General features: G+C 39.9%; 1 protein-coding gene and 1 long non-coding RNA gene across 3 annotated transcripts in view; one reads left to right on the top strand and one right to left on the bottom strand.

Moving 5' to 3' along the window:
* The window catches only part of LOC127582308 (uncharacterized), an 86,695-nt gene extending 69,067 nt beyond the window's left edge, over positions 1 to 17,628 (top strand). The window contains exon 4 of the long non-coding RNA XR_007958093.1: positions 17,211 to 17,628. This is a non-coding gene — a long non-coding RNA (uncharacterized LOC127582308). The remainder of the gene's footprint in view (positions 1 to 17,210) is intronic.
* Positions 1 to 21,417, bottom strand: part of nsd2 (nuclear receptor binding SET domain protein 2) — a 91,327-nt gene that overhangs the window by 54,638 nt on the left and 15,272 nt on the right. For both annotated transcript variants that reach the window (XM_052037479.1, XM_052037471.1), the window contains exons 3-6: positions 16,644 to 16,815; positions 7,809 to 7,978; positions 6,938 to 7,465; positions 36 to 192 (exon numbers count right to left, since the gene is read on the bottom strand). In XM_052037479.1, coding sequence (XP_051893439.1) covers positions 36 to 192; positions 6,938 to 7,465; positions 7,809 to 7,978; positions 16,644 to 16,815 — 1,027 coding nt within the window. The remainder of the gene's footprint in view (positions 1 to 35; positions 193 to 6,937; positions 7,466 to 7,808; positions 7,979 to 16,643; positions 16,816 to 21,417) is intronic.

The raw sequence follows: 21,417 nt of genomic DNA, 5'->3' as shown, positions 1-21,417 counted from the left end.
AAACTTTAGCACAGTCACAGATAATTTATGCTCACCTGAACCCGATACAGGTGATTTGTGCTCTGTAACTGGAGTAACTATAGAGAACTTGGTATTGTAACGTGCTCGCTGTTTATCACTCAGCAAAGCCCACTGAGACTCAAGCAGCTCTTCAATCTCTTCAGCAGAAGCATCTGGACGTTCTTCAGTTAGCTACAAATGTAAAAATATTTCAGATTTATTTTGCTCATTTGAAGCCAACACAAATGTAGGATTCATCTGTATTACTCAAAACGTTACACAGTAACAGAATGGAAAGATGAAACTTATAAAATTACACACTAGTAAAGAGTATATCATGCATTATTAGAAATCATAGAAAATTTACTACATATAATAAGCCAAACCATCTAACCTGTCCCAAGCTAGATGAGCAAGAACTAATCCCTCCTTCCAGCACTGTCCATGGTCCAGCAGTTCCCCAGGTACACATCCACATGGAGCTTTTCTGACTCCACCACCCTTCAGTGAGTTCCAGACCCCAATCACCTTTTGAGTGGAAAACATTTTCCCTGTCTGCCCTCTAATCCTTCAACTAATTACTTTAAATATACGCCCCTGATTTTTGATCCCTCTGATATGAAATACACGTTTCCTGTTTACTCTTACCTCCTCCCACCCCAATCAAGTTTCTCTTCAGCCTACTGTGCTCCAAAAGAAATCAACTGTAGTTTATCTAATGTGGAATTTCCCACTCGTGGCAAAATCTTCATAAATTTCCTTTGCATATTCTCCAGTGCAATTGCATTTTTTTTTGAATATGGCAACCAAAACTGCATGCTGAAACTGTGGGGTGCCTTGCATTATATACAGTGGCATGCAAAAGTTTGGGCACCCCTGGTCAAAATTTCTGTTACTGTGAATAGCTAAGCAAGTAAAAGATGACCTGATTTCCAAAAGGCATAAAGTTAAAGATGACACATTTCTTTAATATTTTAAGCAAGATTATTTTCATCTTTTACAGTTTCAAAATAACAAAAAAGGAAAAGGGCCCGAAGCAAAAGTTTGGGCACCCTGCATGGTCAGTACTTAGTAACACCCCCTTTGGCAAGTATCACAGCTTGAAATGCTTTCTGCAGCCAGCTAAGAGTCTTTCAATTCTTGTTTGGGGGATTTTTGCCCATTCTTCCTTGCAAAAGGCTTCTAGTTCTATGAGATTCTTGAGCCGTCTTGCATGCTCTGCTCTTTTGAGGTCTAGCCACAGATTTTCAATGATTAGGTCGGGGGACTATGAGGGCCATGGCAAAACCTTCAGCTTGTGCCTCTTGAGGTAGTCCATTGTGGATTTTGAGGTGTGTTTAGGATTGTTATCTTGTTGTAGAAGCCATCCTCTTTTCATCTTCAGCTTTTTTTTAAACAGACAGTGTGATGTTTGCTTCCAGAATTTGTTGGTATTTAATTGAATTCATTCTTCCCTCTACCAGTGAAATGTTCCCTGTGCCACTGGCTGCAACACAAGCCCAAAGCATGATCGATCCACCCCCGTGCTTAACAGTTGGAGAGGTGTTCTTTTCATGAAATTCTGCAACCTTTTTTCTCCAAACATACCTTTGCTCACTGCGGCCAAAAAGTTCTATTTTAACTTCATCAGTTCACAGAACTTGTTTCCAAAATGCATCAGGCTTGTTTAGACGTTCCTTTGCAAACTTCTGACACTGAATTTTGTCGTGAGGACACAGGAAAGTTTGGAGAAAGTCCTAGTATAACCACCTCACTCTTAGGTTCTATGCCTTGATTAGGAAAGGATGGCACCCTGAATGCATCTTTAACTAACTTATTGATCTGTCATGCTAACGTTAAGGATCTGCAGATACACACTCCAAGGTCCCACTCTTCCTCCACACAATTCACATGTTTTGGTGTGGATTTTACATTTTTTCTCCAAACCCTTTCCTTTGTCCACCATTTCTTGCCATGACACATATCATAATAAAGCATTAGCTTCAGGAGTCTGTTGGGCATGCAAATGATGTGGCCTGCCCATTGGAGCCGACTGAGCATAAGTAACACCTCAATGCTGGGGAAGTTGGTCTGGGAGAGGATGTTGACATTGGTTTATGTATCCTTCCAGTGGATTCAGAGGAATTTTTGTGTTGGTGGTCCTCATCTCAGACGTGTACACGAGAGGCAGAATCACTGCTACCTGCTAGACCACAAGCTTTGTGTCAGGTCTGACGAGCTTGTTTTTTTCCCCTCAGACAGTCAAAGCTGCATTGGCACACTAAGGGCAATGGTCAATTTCGTCATTATCGTTCATATTCACTGGAAGATGGCTCAGGGAATAAGTGGTCCATGTTTTTTTGGCTTTATTGTTTTACTGTATAATGGGGGCAAATTGAAAGAGGACATTAATTTTGTCAAACTGCATGCTCCATTCTCTTGTATGCTTCAATGAAAATGTGTTAATTATTTGAATCTTGCTCCAGAAATGTGTGCAGAACAAGCATTGCTTCTGTACTGCAGCTTGATGATCAAGGTCGTGGCGACATTGGTTCTGGAGTGGAGGCAACATAGGTTGAAATGGTTGCATTATAGATTAGCTCCACTCAAGCAGGATGCTTGCTGGATGCAGGTGCAGCGCTGTGGCAAGGAAGATTAGAAAATAGGGCAATGCCTTACTTGACACCAAAATACACCCAGATTGTGCAGCCTGGTCCAAATCCCAGAGGGAGACAATCTGATCGCCCTGGTTGTTTCAAAGGCAGTCAGGGTAAGCAATCACCTGGCAAGACTTCATCAGCAAGGACAATGTTAACTCAAGTCCTTCTCCTGCCAAGATGCTTAGAGCACAGTATTGTCATAACCAACATACTGATTCATTAAAGATACACAAAAACGACCTGGTAAATTGCATTCCTCTTATGCAGTGCCTCAGCCAACCTGAAGACTCACAACCACAAGAAGCTATTGTGTTCACAGCGTCAAAGGGGCCCTTAAGTACATGTTAGTTAGCATATGTGAAGAAACTCCTGGCTTCTCCACAAAAATATGAAAACAGATTTGATGAGAATGACCAAGCAACCCAGGAGCTAATTAACCACAAATAAAAAGCATTCTTTGATTAGCAATTCCACCAAGTCTCAAAAGAAAAATAAATTTACAGGTACCTGAAGGCTGAAGCTTAATAGAAAACCTGTGATCTAAAGACAAAGACGGTGGTTGGAAAGAGCTGAGGAGGCCCAACAACTGACTGACAACTGTGACTTGTATGGGTCCTTCAGTTGTCAAGGCCACCCATTCCCCATCAGCTAAAGTCCCACTCCAGACGATCAAAAATGAAGGTGAACCTCAAGGACAGAGAGGCAGATAGTGTCTACTCAAAGAAACAACTTGAACGATCCTTCAACTATGACTCCCTGCTGAAGTTCCAAAACATGATAGAGAAATTTCAAACACAAATTTACTGTATCATCTTCACACATCTGGTAAGAAGATGATGTGGCAGATGATCTCAAACACACCACAATCATGACCATCTTCAAGAAAGGAGACAAATATTGTGGTAATTAGAGTAGTCTCCCTACTGTCTGCCACAAGAGAAGTCATAATGACGGTCCCCTTCATCAGCCTCCTCCCAGAGTCTGAAGAACTATTCCCTGAATTGCCTTGTGGATTCTATCTACCTGGAGGCAAAAGGGCATGATCTTCACTGCACTTCAATCCAAGGGAAGCGCACAAAACAGCATCAACCATGATACACAGCCTTTTCTGACCTCACAAAAGCCTGTGACTCTGAATTAAAAAGGAACTGTGCAGTTTCCTTTTCAAATTAGATTGCCTGCAGAAATTAAACTCCATTTTACATTCACTTCATGTCATGCAAGCCATGAATACATGTTTTTTTGTGGGTAAATCAAGGACTGCTTTCACCATCATATTTCCAATCTATGCTGGACCACTTTTACGTTGATGAAAAGTATCCACTTTGCACACATTGTCAGGTACTAGCTGGTACTTGAAATCCTCCACATAAATGAAAATCTTTGGTCATACAAATCAGAAGAAGTCACCCAGGCTATCATCTGATGAATAGATGTCGCTAGGCTTGGTACACAACTAAGACACCAGAAAGCTCAGATATTAAATTTCTTGTAATGCACTGATTTAAGCCTGATGTTGAGGTTGGACAAGATGAAAAATAAAAAAATGGTAGAACAAAGAAATCAATTATGGATCCTGCAGCTGATCAACATTCATGAGTTTTGACTGTAAAATGCAGATAAGTTAGGTACAAAAATAAGCTCAGCTGTGATGCCTATCATGGCAAAACACTGCTCACTGTACTACACATGGAAGAGGCAAGCTACTATTTTTTGAACCTGCAGTAGATGACTGGAGACAAAATAAGAAGAACGCCTTCACATCTCTTGATTAGGGACTCTGAAACAATCTAAAATAGTTATTGTTTACAGCTAATTATTTTGGAGTTTCTTCAGTGAGTAGATTTTACAGAAAGCCTAGGATTCTTACAATAAACTACTTTGGCATGTCCTATCCACAAAATGCAGGGCAAATCCAATCTGGCTAATTAGCACCCACAAGTCTACTTTCAATCAATAGCCAAGTGCTGTAAATGTTTTATGAAGTTATTCACCAATAATTTGCTCACTGATGCTCAATTTAGGTACTGCCAGGGGCACTCATGTCCAAACTTCATTTCAACCTTGGTCCAAACATGAACAAAAGAACCAAATTCCAGGTGAGGTGGGAACTAGCACCATTAATATTATATATAAGAAAAATCAAGTGTGACATCAAGCAGTCCCAGCAAAACTGAACTCAATGGAAATGGAGGGAAAAACCTGTCTCCCAAAATTGACTCCCCAAAGATTATCCACAATTCACTAGTCACTGGAGGAATATTTTTCACTGCCTGGATGACTACAGTTCCATTATTACTTATATTAGATATCGTACACAGCCATTTATCTGCTTGGGACACTGCTCATTAATTTAAACATCCAGACTAAAAATCAAACGTGTTGTTTTCAACTGCATTCAACGGTAACTAGGGATAGGCAATAAATGCTGGCATTGCAAGCATCAAACACATTCTGTAAATTAATAAATACGGGAAGTCCCCGGGTTACGAACGAGTTCCGTTTTTGAGACTGTTTGTAACCCGATTTTGTATGTAACTCGGAACAGTGTTCGCACATGCGCACTTGGGCCGGGAATCGCAGCTGCACATGGCCCCAGCCGCACATACGCACTTGGCCCGGGGTTCCCCGGCTGCATGTGCGCACTTGGCCCGGGGTTGGGCCAAAGGTGTACCACCGCTGTGGTAGGATCGGGGGCCAGGCCCACGAAGGTCGGTTCGTAAGTATGGGCATTCGTAAGTCGGGGACTTCCTGTATACTAAATAAAAATCACCACTGTAGTGCCAAGTTCAGCATCTTATCAAGATTTCTTCAACAATACCGCCTAACCTCTCACTTACGACAAATTTTTGATTAAATATTACATCATGACTACCAAAATGCAAGATAGGTGAAAGTAGGAATACACACTTGTGCACAAATGTGCATTTAAAAAAATCAGCTTCAGAATGTGGAAACCTTGGAGGAAAAGTTTTGTCAGTTTGCTTATTATTTCTAGCAAGTATGGACTTCATAATAAACTACAGCAAACTTCTACCTTAATACTTAAGATATGATATTAACTAATTTCAAGTCATTTTACAGATTATTGCCAACATTGGGCTATAGTGATGCCTCTGAACATCTGTGGCACAATGCATTTTGCAAGTTTTGATTAGCAAACCAAATGAAGTTCCAATTTAAATCCACATTAATGTATAAATAAATACTAATATTTTTAGGAGCATATGTCAGAATTAAAATACATTTGAAGTTTTGTCCCTCTTGCAATGTGGGTATGCATATTTTAAGTTAAGATCAGACATACACTGGAACAAGAAAAGGGAACTGAATGAGAGTCCTCCTTGCAATTCCCAAGATACAAAAAGCCACAAAATATAACTGAATCATCATCAATGTGGAGTTGTTCATTTGCACGATACCCACTTCACAGACATTTCTTGGATTCCTTTTCAATAAAGTTCAAAAGTGCAACACCTTATCTCACTTCAAATGGGTGAAGACTTAAGATACTGATATGTGCTCATTGTGAAAAAATTAAACTGTTCATGCCATTTCAAACCAAATGTCAAGTTATAATTTAGTCAATGTACCTTTTCTCTAAAAAAAATTAATGACTTCCAAAATAATTTGCTTTATTGGATGCTAATTTCTGCCAATATTAAGTTAATCTCATTTGGTGGGCAGAATATTACATTTATGACCTGAAAGCAGAATGGCCAACTTACTTTAGAATGTGTTTAATTCTAAAATTTTTGTAACTAATTTTGTATGAATAACAACCAAAGAAACATTTAGGCCCCGTCACATGAGAACATACATTTCTATGCCAAACCAACAGCTTTCATTTCAGGTAATGATTTTGACCCACAATCTCCCACTGCATCTTCCCTGCCCTGCACTGGGCCCCCCAACCTCCCAAGTTAGGTCCTATGGAGTGCTAAATGTCAGCCACTGCACTCTCTACCAAACCAGTAAAGAGCAGAAGGTCACTAGCAGAGAAATACTAGGTAGAAACAACTTCTAAAAAAAATCTAAAATGTTCAAATCATCATTTCTATGCCTTTCTTCTCCAAGTTAATAAAAATGCAAAAAAAAGTAAGTTACCCAAGCACTTTTCTAGCTAAAAGTATCAATTATAATGCCTCATTTGCAACTTGAGGCAGAAATAATGGACAATCACAAGGTGTATTTAACAGTGAACCTTAAGCAGCTCTGAAATTTGGCAACATTTTAGAGAAAGAAATTACAAGCAAATGTACAATTTTACTTGCCCAGCAAGCTTCTAAAACACAAACCTCGTCTCTGTGTTTCTGACAAAAGGCCATGAATTGAGCAAGGGCGGTGTCACATTTCCTGGTCCGCTGACTCGTTACTCCATGTTTTCTCTTAGCCACGGGGGAACTCGCACAACTCTCAGAATCTGATGATCTACAAGATGTCCTGTCAGTTGAATAACCTTGAGTAGAACCTTCAGTAGAATCTACAGTCCTACTTAAACATTCTTTTGCAGGGATCTTATGTTCATATGGTTTTGAACATCGCCTTTTATTTGGTGCACTGTTTCTTCTCCTTGTTCCTTTACTATTAGAGAGACTGTCTTTAGAGCTTGGCAGTTCTTCAGTTGGCCATTTCCTGTTCTCTATAAGTTCAACAGGAACCCCAGCCTCTTTTGCAACCTGAGGTGGTAATAATGGACGATCACAATCATAAACAAAGGTGTATTTAGCTTTTCGATTCTCAGGGGTCATTGCCAGTGCCTTCTCAGCTTGCGCAATACCTATATCCCATTGAAGACGAATTCTGGCAGGAATTGGTTTTAGTAGCTGAAAAATAATAAATTATTTTAATGGTACAATGAAATTGCAAAATATTCAAGAAACATTCTTTGGAATGGACCTAATGGTAACAGATCTTGCTGGCAAAACCTTTAATATTTTGCTACAATCAACTGACTAGTACAAAATAGTAACTGAAGTATGAAGTAGAAATTCTTTTTAACTCTTTACAAAATTCACAGCTCTTTTGACTCCTTATTAAAAAAGGATATTTCAATCAATGCTTGGATACAAGATCATCTGGTAAAGATAATGTAGAAAACATCTATCAGAAGATTCAACATATAGGAAAAGTCAGCAATATTAAATCACCAGACAGGTCTCACTCTACCTTGTTTTTCTCTGCCTTTGAACTTGCATGTTTGGCACTCTCATGGACTAACTCATCGTATTGATGAGCACCCAAAAAGGGTATCATACTCTTTTCAAAAATCCAGGCTCTTTCTGGAGCTTCTCCAAAAAACTGGACATGGTACTGGCGACAAATAGCCTTATTCAGACCTGAAAAATTAAGAGTAAAGAAAGAATTGTTATCATTTTGCAAGAACAATGCATCTGCTCATAATGAGCTATCTGTGGTACTTTGGTCTGCATTATGCCCGGTCACCAGTTGACACGGATTAATATACAGGATCATTGATCATGATTCTTGTAAGACTCAGTACCTTTTCAAGAATTTGCTTTGTTTGTGAAACTCAAGAGAATTTCTACAGTACTAATATATAGATTTTGCAACACAATATTAGGAAATAAAACTTGACAAACTAGGTAATGAGTGTGGTAGTCTTCCAAACATTTGAAATCTCACCTTATCCAAGTGAAAATGTAAGCTTTATGCAGATTTTTTTTTAAAAAATGGATACAAGTAAGATTATTAACAGCTGAGCCAGCAGCTACTACTATTTATGTAAATGTTCCATAAGTTTCTACCACCCAACTTTAAAGTCATGCTTCTCAATTCTCTCTTAAATGTGCTGGCTCTCATTAAAGTTTGGCCTCACTATAATACTCACCATCGGGCATGTGGACATCATTTTATAATCCTTGTAGATAATGGACAGACTTTGGGGAAAATCAATGTCGGGCAGCGTGGGAGCGGGCAGCGGAGTGAGAGGGAGCAGAGTGGGTTAGGCTTTGGCTCAACGGGCTTCGGCGAGAGCGGGAAAGAGGCGAGATTATAGAGAGGGGGTAAGTTATTAGTTTAGTTTAGTTGTTGAGCTCAGTGATATTCAGCAGTATGCATCTGGGATTAGTGCTGTGTTTGGAGTGTCAGATGTGGGGCCCCTGGGAGACGACCAGACTCCCTGATAACTACATCTGCGCAAAGTGCACCGAGATGCGGCTCCTCAAGGAACGGATTGAGAGTCTGGAGCAGCAGCTGGATGACCTTCGGTTGGTTAGGGAGAGCGAGCAGGAGATAGACAGGAGTTATAAAGAATATGTGGACAGCGCCTCAGTGGCGGTCCCCCTCAAAAACCGATATCTCATTTTAGATTCGGTTGGAGAGGATGACTTCATAGACGAAGACCTCAGCAGCCAGGACCTTGGCACCGTGTCTGGTACTGTGGTCCAGCAGAGGAAGCGAAATGCAGTGGTTATTGGGGATTCGATAGTAAGGGGTACGGATAGCAGATTCTGCGATACTGACAATGAGTCTCGGATGGTGTGTTACCTCCCTGGTGCCAGGGTACGGGATATCACGGACCGTGTCGAGAATATTCTGAGAGGGGAGGGTGAGCAGCCAGAAGTCTTGGTACATGTAGGTACCAATGATGTAGGTAGAAAAAGAGAAGAGGTCCTGAAGGAGGAATACAAGGCATTAGGGAGAAGGTTGAGAAGTAGGACCTCAAGGGTAGTAATCTCAGGACTACTACCCATGCCACGTGTCAATGACAGGAAGAATAGAAAGCTCTGGCAGTTAAATGCGTGGCTGAGTGACTGGTGCAAGGGGCAGGGCTTCAGATTCTTGGATACTTGGGACCTTTTTTGGGGGAGGCAAGACCTATTTGCTAAGGATGGGTTGCACCTAAACTCCAAAGGGTCCAATATCCTGGCGGGAATGTTTAATTTAGTTGTAGGGGAGGGTTTAAACTGATCTGGCAGGGGGATGGTAACCAGGATGCTAGGTTACAAGATGCTAAGGTGAGGGAGGAAGTGTATAGAAACGAATCCATTGAGGATGGCAAGGAGGACAGGCAGGTGATAAGTCAGGATAATTTACTGAATAATAGAAGTACAACAAATCAGGATGTTAGGATACAGAATGTTAGGATCGGGGATGAGGATGTTAGGATACCGAATGTTAGGATAGGGGATGAGGTCTACAGGAACATGTCTAAGATAGTAGGTAGCGAAGATAGTAAGAAGGATGGACAGGTAGAAAGTCAGGATAATCTGCTGAACAATAGAAGTACAATAAAATCAATCGCAGATACCAGTCTAAACGTACTATATTTAAATGCACGTAGCATCAGGAATAAAGTAGATGACCTAGTGGCACAACTACAGGTTAATAAATATGACATCGTTGCAATCACTGAGTCGTGGCTTCATGATGGATGTGATTGGGAACTGAATGTCAAGGGGTACACAGTGTATAGGAAGGACAGGCGGGTAGGCGGGGGGTGTGGCCACGATGGTTAGTAGTGATATAAAATCAATAGAAAGGAAGGACATTGGGTCAGAGGAAGTGGAATCCTTATGGGTGGAGCTAAGAAATAGCAAGGGTAAAAGGACAATAGTAGCAGTCGTATATAGGCCCCCTAACAGCAGTCAGGAAGTGGACCATAAGTTGCAGATTGAGATAGAAAAAGCGTGCCAGAGTGACAATGTGAAGATAATTATGGGGGATTTTAACATGAAGGTGGACTGGGAAATCCAGCAAGGCAGTAGAACTCAGGAGAGTGAGTTTGTGGAATGTCTAAGGGATGTTTTTCTGGAGCAACTTATTGAGGAGCCCACCAGGGGATCGGCTGTTTTGGATTGGGTGCTGTGTAGTGAACCCGAGGTGATTAGGGAACTAAAGGTAAAGGAACCACTGGGAACAAGTGATCACAATCTGATTGAGTTTAGTTTCAAGTTTGAGAAGGAGAAGCTGATAACTGGTGTATCGATATTTCAGTGGAATAAGGGAAATTACAAAGGTATGAGAGAAGAGTTGGCCCAAATTGATTGGAGGAGTAAGTTAGCTGGAGGGACAACGAAGGAGAAATGGAAGAAATTTCTACAGGAAATAAGGAAAATGCAGGATAGATATATTCCAAGAAAAAAAAGGTTTTGAATGGAAAAAAGGCACAGATGTGGATAACGAGGGAGGTGAAGGATAAAATAAAAGCAAAAGGGGCGGCGTACAAAGTAGCAAAAATTAGTGGGAAAACAGAAGATTGGAAAGTTTTTAAAAATCTGCAGAGAGAAACTAAGAAGGTCATTAGGAAAGCAAAGATGAGTTATGAAAGGAAGCTGGCGGACAACATTCGGAAGGATTCTAAGAGCTTTCTTAAATACATAAGGAATAAAAGAGAGACATGGGTTGACATAGGACCAATTGATAACAGTGCAGGAGGTATTATAATGGATGATAGTGAGATGGCAAGGGAATTGAATGAATATTTTGCATCGGTCTTCACCGTGGAGGACATAAGCAATGTGCCGGTTAGTCAGGAGTCTCACGAATTGGAACTGAGTTCAGTTGAGATTACTAGGGAGAAGGTGCTAGGAAAACTAAAGGGGCTTAAGACTGATAAGTCTCCCGGACCAGATGAGGTGCATCCCCGGGTTCTGAAGGAGGTGGCTGTAGAGATAGCGGAGGCATTGGCGATTATTTTCCAGGAATCGATAGATTCTGGCATGGTTCCGGAGGACTGGAGGGTAGCGAATGTAGTTCCGTTGTATAAGAAAGGTGGGAGGCAGCACGAAGGAAATTACAGACCTATTAGTCTGACATCAGTGGTGGGAAAATTATTGGAATCTATCCTCAAGGTGGAGGTTACCGAATACCTAGAGGCGCAAGGCAAGATTGGACCTAGTCAACATGGTTTTGTGAAGGGGAGGTCCTGTCTGACCAACCTATTGGAGTTTTTTGAGGAAATCACAGGTAGGGTGGATAAGGGAGAGGCGGTAGACGTTGTGTATTTAGACTTTCAAAAGGCCTTCGATAAGGTGCCTCACAAGAGACTGATTGATAAGATGAGAGGTCATGGAATTATGGGTAGGATAGCAGTATGGGTGGAGCAGTGGCTGGTTGGCAGGAAGCAAAGGGTGGAAATAAAAGGATCTCGTTCTGGTTGGTTACCGGTTACTAGTGGTGTGCCGCAGGGGTCGGTGTTGGGGCCGCTCCTTTTTACCTTGTACATCAATGATTTGGATGATGGAATAAATGGTTGTGTGGCTAAGTTTGCGGATGACACCAAGATAAGTGGAGGAGTAGGGAGCATAGAGGAAATAGAAAGGATGCAGAGGGACCTAGACAGTTTAGGAGAATGGGCGAGGAAATGGCAGATGAGATTCAATGTTGAGAAATGTGCAGTTGTACACTTTGGAAGCAGAAATAAGCGGGTAGATTATTATCTAGAAGGAGAGAAGATTGAAAGTATGGTAGTACAAAGGGACTTGGGGTACTCGTACAAGATACCTTAAAAGTTAACCACCAGGTTGGATCGGTGGTTAAGAAAGCGAATGCTATGTTGGCATTCATCTCGAGAGGTACAGTGTATAAAAGTAAGGAAGTGTTGATGAGGCTCTACGGGGCACTAGTGAGGCCTCATCTGGAATACTGTGCGCAGTTTTGGGCCCCACATCTTAGGAAGGATGTGTTGACGTTGGAAAGGGTTCAGAGGAGATTTACGAGGATGATTCCGGGAATGAAAGGGCTTACGTATGATGAGCGTTTGTCGGCTCTTGGACTCTACTCACTGGAGTACAGAAGGATGAGAGGGGACCTCGTAGCGACATTTAAAATGTTGACAGGAAAGGATAGAGTAGATGTGGCTAGGCTGTTTTCCTTGGTGGGCGAGTCCAGGACCAGAGGGCACAATCTTAGAATTAGAGGGTACAGTTTCAAGACAGAGATGAGGAGAAATTTCTTTACCCAGAGGGTGGTGAAATTGTGGAACTCCTTGCCACGCACAGCAGTGGAGGCCAGATCAGTGGGGGTGTTCAAGGAGGAGATAGACAGATATCTAAATAGTCAGGGTATCAAGGGATATGGGGATAAGGCTGGAAAATGGGATTAGAATAGTTTTTTTTTCCCCACCCCATTTCTTTTTCCCTTTTCCTTGGAGCAGACTCGATGGGCCGAGTGGCCTGCTTCTGCTCCCTTGTCTTGTGATCTTGTGAAATCAGGACTAGTCACTCACCACAAATTCAAGGCACAGGGTAATGCACGATACTCAACAACCTTCTTTGGCATTAACGTGGCTGGCCTAAGTGAATAACTGCCCAATGACAGGCCTGAGAATATTGAATTAACAATGTGCAAGAAGCCAGAGTTGGAGTGCACAAAGAACTCAATGGATTGTGGGACTAGTTTTTAAAATCAGTATGAAAGGGACAGATTGGGACTGGGGTGGGGGGGAGAAAAGGGTCAGAAAAGAGATTTTTGATTTTAAATAGATATTACTGGAGCAATGCAAGTCAGCAAACAAGAAGAACAGTGGAATACTCAAGTCTAGATGTAACAACGCCATGGATGAGTATATAAGGAATAAATGAACTTCTAGGGGTTGGAGTTGGGTAATAGTTTCATTGATGTATTCTAATCTCTAAGATGATTACCATGTGTGGTTACAAGGCCATCTCCGGGTTAAACAAGATACCAGAGTTAGCAATGGTCTGATGCAGTCTCACAGAGTAACCAGAGAAGATCAGAGCTAGTAGCTAAAGACAATGGTTGCCTGCCCAACATTCCAGATGAAATCTTGGGAAAGGTTATTCTTAGAAGGGCCTAGACTTTTTTCAGACCACAGGATGGTCACCTCATCCAAATCAGCCTTTCTCTGATCCAATCATATTTACTTTATATGTGCTACATACCCCCACTCTAATTCTTCATCAGTTTATACCTAAAGTATATTTAGAAATTATTTTCCACAAATCAAATTTCAAGATGTTCAAGACTTTACCTCCTTGTTTGTTTTAATCTTTGGAAAAAAAAGACAAATCGCCCATCTTTCCAGCACATGTTTCAACTCAGAAAATCATAATGCATATACAAAATTCTGCAAATGGCAAATGCTCAGAATGTTGTTGGTAATGTGCTTCAACTGGTTTTGGGGAAAATATTCAGTTGAGGTCCACGCTCTTAAACTGGACTCCAGTTTCAAATGGAAACTTGAGCAATGGCATTAAGACACCAGAAAGCATGACAGATTAAAGTTAATCTTGCTACTAAAACTGATGTCATTTCTGATACTCTACTCCAAACAAAACCATTTAGATATTAGAAATTTCAGTTCCAATTTCCAGCAAATCATTTCAAAAAGTATTCAAATTCTCCTGAAAGGTCTTTCAAGGTCGGTCATTTTCAGAAGCCCGTAAGTTTCTCTTTGGCAGCTTTATAAACACATTCATTGTTTCTAATTTGTGTGTTCCCTTCCATTTCAACTGATCTGTGTTATAGTTTATGTTAATTAGTGGAAATGATAGAATGTGAACAACAGCAATGTCTACTATACAATAAAAATGTGTAGATAAAGAAATACAAAAATTCATCAGCTATAACCAGAATAATTTATACAGCAATTTTAACATTGTGAAGCATCATGGCATTTAACATTGTAAAGTGCATCATGGGAGTTTACTTAGACAAAAAAATATTCACACTGAGACACAAGAGGAGACATTAGAATGAGTTGTTAAAAGCCAGATCAAAAAACAGATTTTGAGGGCCATCTTAAAAGCAGGAAAGAGGCACACAGGTTTAAACAGGGAATTCTAGTTCTTGACATGGATGCAGGGCTGAACCAGGGTACTCAGAATTTCAAGGCTACTAAGAATTTCAAATTGGTCTTGTTATTGGACTGAGTGCGAGCACAACATCATGGGGCACAAAAGTTCGGATATAGCAGCAGAGTTTGGGAAAGGTTTACATTTAGAGAGTAGAAAGGAGACTGGCCAGGAGAATTGTAACCATCTAGAAGTAACAAAAAAAAAATCAAGGTTTCAGTCGAGGGTAGGCAAGAGCAAACAAAATTACAGATGAACAATGAGGTGGTCTTTGTGACATGAAGGACATGGGATTAGTAATCCAGCTCAGGGTCAAATAGGATGTGAACACCCTGGCAGCAAGGGCAAGTGGTGGAAGATGTAGACAGGTGGGCAGCATTTAGCTTGTGCACAGTGAAGGTGCCAGATAAAAAGGGTATGGTTGGCGAGAACTGATGGTAGTGGGATTCAGCTTTCCCATGGTTTAACTAGATAAAAAGGGCATATTCAAGACTTGCTGTCTGATAATTCAGAGGCAGCGAAGGGGTCAAGAGGTAGTGGAGTAGTTTTGTATCATTAGGAAAGAAATGAAAGTTGCAAGGTGACTCAAACTGGACGTCAACAACACAATATCAGAAGTCAATTTGCACCGATGCTGAAGGTAGAAACCCACTTGAAAATCCCATTTCGGGGAAGGAAATCTGCCATTCTTTTCTGGTCTGTACCATATGCAAATTAAGATCTACCAATGCCAGTGACTCCTAACTGGTTCCTCAGTTCAGAAGCAATGCTGGCACTCCCAGCAACATTCATTGGCATGGTGCTTCAACCAAAATTGAGGATTTTGAGGAAGAGGCAAGAAACAAGGCAATGTGCTTAAAAGGTATATGAGCAGGTGGGTTAATAATGTACTAAGGTGACATGGGCCACACTGCCACTCTGGAAGTAAGCTCAAGGGACAAAAACTATGGATTAGTAGGGTGCATTCAGTAAGGCGACATCATTATCAAGCCAGGTTTCTGATGGGCCCTAACAGTGATAAAATCATCCAAAATCAAGTTAGGAATAGCAAAACTCTCATTCCCACATGATCATGTATTCTGAAGGAAGACGTGGAGGCAAGTATCACCTCTAACTCACTTTTTAAATGGTTGCTGCTCTTCCTCCTCACTCAATCAGCATAGGAAGATACATGGGATTGGAAGGATTTTGGCAATATTAGTTCTTAACAAGCATATTAGATGCAAGGAAGATAAGGACAGCTATGCTGAAGGAAACAACAAGTGCCTTGAATAGCCCTTTGCAAAATGGAGAAGAGGACGAGGGCAGCCTTATCCAAGAGGTCTGTCAACAAGAGAGTAGAAATTTGGGAACAGTAAAGCATTGTTGCAGGAATTTAATGGGTGCTAGGACTGAAAGCGCTTAAGGTGCGAAAAATGCAATGGAAGTGAAAGACAAACCATGAACAAAGAACACTACAGCACAGTGCAGGCCTTTGGCCCACAATGTTATGCCGACATTTTATCCTGCTCTATCTAACCCTTCCCTTCCACATAGCCCCCTATTTTTTCTATCATTCCTGTATCTGAGAGTCTCTTAAATGTCCCTAATGTATCTGCCCCCACAACCTCTGCCGGCAGTGCGTTCCACGCACCCACCACTCTCTGTGTAAAAAAACCTACCCCTGACATCCCCCTCATACCTTCCTCCAATCACCTTAAAATTATGTCCCCTCATGTTAGCCATTGTCACACTGGGAAAAAGTCTCTGACTACCCACTCGATCTATGCCTCTTATCAAGTCACCCCTCATCCTCCTCCTCTCCAAAGAGAAAAGCCCTGTCTCGCTTAACCTATCCTCATAAGACATGCTCTCCAATCCAGGCAACATCCTGGTAAATCTCCTCTTTCTAAAGCTTCCACATCCTTCCTATAATGAGGTGACCAGAACTGAAGATAGAAGGGAAGATCTGAAGGTAGAAGAGAAAGAATAATGGAGGTAAAAATATGGACAAGGCTCTGTATAGAGGCAAAACATATATGCAAATGCAACCTATCAACCTCCTTCTGGTTGAACAAGCACATCACTATTAAGAGTGGGGCAATGATTCTTCTAATATATTTTTCAAAATGTTAGAAATAACTTATTTAATTTAAAGGTGCTTTACAATTATTCATCTGGTTAAAAATTGGTGAAATAAGATTTGCTTCACCTACTCAATATTTATGTTTATTATTTTAACTACCTTTCACTTTTGTGTGGGTACCCAAGATAGGGTCTGAAGAAACCATACAAGCCCACCAAGGATAACCAGAGACTTTGGACCACACCATGTCCCCAACATCATATTTCACTGGGACATCCTTCTCCTTGGTGTCTTCATCTTTTTCTTCTTCCTTTATTTGGTTTTCTTCGATCTATTGATAAAAGTAGAAGTGGGAGACTGAACTTTAGAAGTTATTTTTGAAATTGTACAAGCTTCATTATAAGCATCAATGAAAAATATTATTAAATAACTGACATGTAGACAGGCTTATTTTGAAAAAGGAGGTTTAGGTGATACTAAACAAAACCAAGCACTGTGGTTACAACTAATTTCTCTTCAAGATTTCAAATATTGATATTTCTCCCATAACACTGGTTTAATATTTACACTGAAACATTGAATGGAATAGAGCCACATTTTAAACAGCAAGTTCAGAGATCTACTTTGGATAAAAAGTCTTCAAAAATTGCAAAAAAAAACTGCATATAAACAAATTACTTCATTAAACATACTGTATTATAATTTGATTTCAATTTTTTTTTCCAGCCTCCCTTGCAACCATCCAACTTGGGATAAATATTCCATGAGACAATTTGGACTCAGCTGTGCTGAGGGTCAAAGCAGGACTGGAGGAAAATAGAACAATTGGAATAATTAAGCGTTTAAGAAGAAATTTCCTGCAAAATAATACCCCCAAATCTATATTTTCCCATTCTTCCCGGAGTTCATGCTGACAATGTTCATCACAGCTGACTGAGTTGGTTTTCACCAAGGGAGGCCTCACAGCTTCTAGCTGTATACCATGTACTGGGAAAGCTTCAATCTCACAGCATGCAGTAATGTTGGAGAAGGACCATCTGAAGACCAGAACAGTACAATTATTCTCAATTTAAAAACATAGCAGTGAATTTTTAAGTGATCCTGGTGCTAGGTTACTTTATAAATCCATTATTTATTATTTACATTGAACAAAACTCAGCACTTTTTGCTTGGCTATTAGCACATTCACATTTCAATCACAGGCTGTTTTAGCTTACCTAGTTTGAAAATACTAGCTTTTCCTGTCAGTTATTCTGGCAAGGTAAATTAAGAAACCCATCATCACCTAACAAGCAGCAAATAATTACTCAGTTTTCCAGAACTGTAAACAATTATCTCATTGCTCCTATTCAGCAAAGGAGGATAATTTCTGGTCTTTTTGTGGTGTAGAAAATCATTAAAATTGGTTGCTTATGAAAGGACATTTGGACTTGACAACCTCATACAATGGATTCCAATTAGATACAAAGCCAAGTAGCTGTGAGAATTGTGATGAAGATCCAGAGAAGCATCATCTTTAGATCTAACTGTAAGAATATTTCAATGAGGTCACTCCCTGAACTCGAGAGTATCAGATCTCGTCTTCCGACCCAAAGTAGGATATATTAATGACAGGAGTACAACGAAGGTTACCTGGATTGTTTCCTGGGATGGGGACATTGCCCATTGGAGGACAGATTAAGTAGATATGGGGCCTATACCCTTGAGTTCAGAGAGTGACCTCATTGAAACATACAAAATTCTTACAAGGCCTGACAGGTAGATCCAAGAACGACACTTCCCCTTGCTGGGTTATCCAAAATGAAGGTCCACAAGCTATTCAAGACTGAAACGAGACAGAAAAAAATCTTCACCTAGGAGCAATGTTTCTCTAGAATTTTCTACCCTAGTTCAGTCATATATTCAAGAAAAAGACCAACAAATTTTGGGATATTAATAGGAAACAAGATTTGTAGTGTTAGTATAACCAACACTTAAGTAAAAGATCAGACACAATTCTATTCAATGGTGGAGCATGGTACTAAATGGCCTAGTCCTGCTTCTATTGCTTATGTAATTCACATCACTAACCTAAAAATTATTTCATTGGTACAATCGTGGCAACTTCCAAGACTTAAAAAAGACTTCCAAGACTGGTGTCAAGCTTAGAACTTAAGTAGCATTTAAAATAGATATATTAAAATAGTGTCCAAGTACATTTCCACTACCTTAGAGATGATTACCTAAAAAAAAGCCAACTTGAATTTAACAATAGCACATCCATTTTGTGATTTATGAAAATTGATTCTATTTGAGACTCTTTCATACTAAGGTGGTTAACCATGGTTAGCCAAATATTACATTTGCTTTAGTTGACAGTGAATGTACACAAACCATTTTAATTGCACATTGAAGACTGATTCTTAGTCATAAACTAAAATAGCCCATATGATCTTTCTTGAAAAATCTTCAACTTAAGATGTTAAATATAGTCAGATTTTGAGAGAAATAAAGCATCCTTAGCTGGCTATATCCCAGCCATTCACTTTGCAAATCACAAAATGAAACAAAAAGTAAACCAGAAGTCACAGAAAACAACAGCATGACTCAATTTCAAATACATTAAATAAAATAGATATTATTAATAATAAATCACATTAATATTTGGTAAATAAATCCTGTCAGGTGCATCAAAAATTCAATAGACTAAATAGACAACTAAAGCATGAAAGATTCAAAATTGTGTTATTACTTGCAACACCAGAAAATTGCAGTTATGTAAATTTCAATACAGGACAAAATCACGAGCAGCTTTACAGAAGTGTGAAACAGTAACTATTCATGCCCTTTCACTCAACAATGAAATCCTGAGACCTAACAGAGATGTTAATACCCTCTTCGAGAGGCAGTTTCTGATCCAAGTCCATGTCTTTATTTAACTTTTGATGCAAGCCAAACATGCCAACTATCTGCCATTACTGATTTGAACAACCACCCAATCCCTTTTGAAGTTTTGAGGTTTTGATGAGAAAATTGTAAATGTGGCTTTGAGGTAAATGCAGTTGCACAGTTTATTACCAAATGTACCTTGATAGATGAATATGGATACAGAGTATGAAATGTGCATATATTATGTGATTCTTCCATTGGAAGTGGTTATATATAAACATATATACAAAAATATAGCATTAAAGACCCCTTTATTAGTACCAAAACACCACTTAATTCATTTAATCATAATAATGTGACAAATTTAGGTCATAATACTTCAACAATTTATGCTACTGATAAAAATGCACCCTAGTTCCTAATTTCAAAGGGGCTGCTGCAAGCTGAAATCAAGAAGTTAACCCCCCCCCCCCAACCAAAGAACAGGGAAACAAAATCACCCACATTAATTGAAAGAGAAAGTACCAGAGGAACAAATAATGCAGTGAATGTTCAAAATTAAGACTTAATAACACAATTCTAATGATCTGTTCATAAATTTTTGCTCATAATTTTCCACTATATTTTCCTAATACAGTAATAAATGCAGTACTCTGATGTTGTTGGAACTCAGATTATTTAATTAACATTTATTTGAAGTTCAAAGTGCTCCGGTTTCCTCCCACATTCCAAAGACGTACAGGTTAGGAAGTTGTGGGCATGTTACGTTGGCGCCAGAAGTGTGGCGACACTTGCGGGCTGCCCCCAGAAGATAATGCAAAAAGATGCACTTCACTGTGTGTTTCGATGCACATGTGACTAATAGAGATGTCTTAAAACCTTATCTAAGTGAGCATTACTCTAATGGAATTACAGTCTTAAGCAATCACCCTTGTTGTCATGCATCAGAGTTGACGCTTGATGATTTATCTAATCCCCATAATTAGAGCAGTTGGAATCGAATTGTTTCGCTTTATATAAAAAAAAGTTGAGAATTCTACTAATGGCACAAAAGGAAATGTGCTACAACACATTACTGGTTTCAGGAAATAAAAGCTGGAAAGAGCAACTTTCACACTATCAATGGTAGAAACATGAATGAAGAAACTGCAATTAGTATGGGTTAAGATTTTTCAACCTCACATGCTCCAATAACATGCAAACAGATAAATCAGGGAGACTAATCTGACTCAGGCGTAGCCTTTGTACAAAGGGTCACATCATTCCTCATCATCATGATTAGAAGGGATTAACATTGCAGAGAAAAACTGTTTTGAAGTGATTGGAAAAATACCCAACTGGTTATACCCATACAAAATGGGCCATTGCTAATTTTGGTTCGTAGTGCATTTCACCTTTGAGGAGCAAACCTCAGAGGAAAATGCAACTGTCTGCCAATGTTACAAATCTGTTATAGAAGAACTCCTCCAATTGAATGATCACATGAAGTTCTATTCTGTTTCACTTATCCAAACCAAATACAAATACTATTTACACAAAAGGGGAAGGCAGACATGTGAAAAGAGAGTAGTAGCATAGAATTATTCATCCACCAATTGCACATTTTTATTTAACTGCCAGGATCTTGCCTCTCAAGAGACTGTGCTTGTTAGGATACAATTCCACGGGTGCCATCAGGCTTCCCGTAACTCATCTGTGTGAGCATTGACAGCTATTTACTGAGCACAAACTTGCTCTTATCTAATTTAGTCTCCTCAGGTATATTTCCATAGCAAATGTCACCTTACTGCTGAGAAACAGACTCCTCATCTAAGTCTTCATTTCTCTTTCCCATAGCTGCAGCAGACCAGTTCTAAGATCCCAAGTATTGCATTCATTGAAGCCAGCAAATTGAACACAAACCAAGAGATTGAAAGTGGGGCCTTCTTGGTTTAAGAACCTCAGTGCTGGTAACCATTGAAGGGAATGAACTGACAAAGTCTCAAGAAATCCAGAAGTGTTATACAGGAAGTCCCCGACTTACGAATGCTCGTACTTACGAACCGACCTTCATGGTCGGTTTGTA

Source organism: Pristis pectinata, chromosome 2, assembly GCF_009764475.1.
Source record: "Pristis pectinata isolate sPriPec2 chromosome 2, sPriPec2.1.pri, whole genome shotgun sequence".
Lineage (NCBI taxonomy): Eukaryota > Metazoa > Chordata > Chondrichthyes > Rhinopristiformes > Pristidae > Pristis > Pristis pectinata.
Note: the sequence above shows the minus strand (reverse complement) of the source record. Positions and strands in the feature narration are given on the sequence as shown.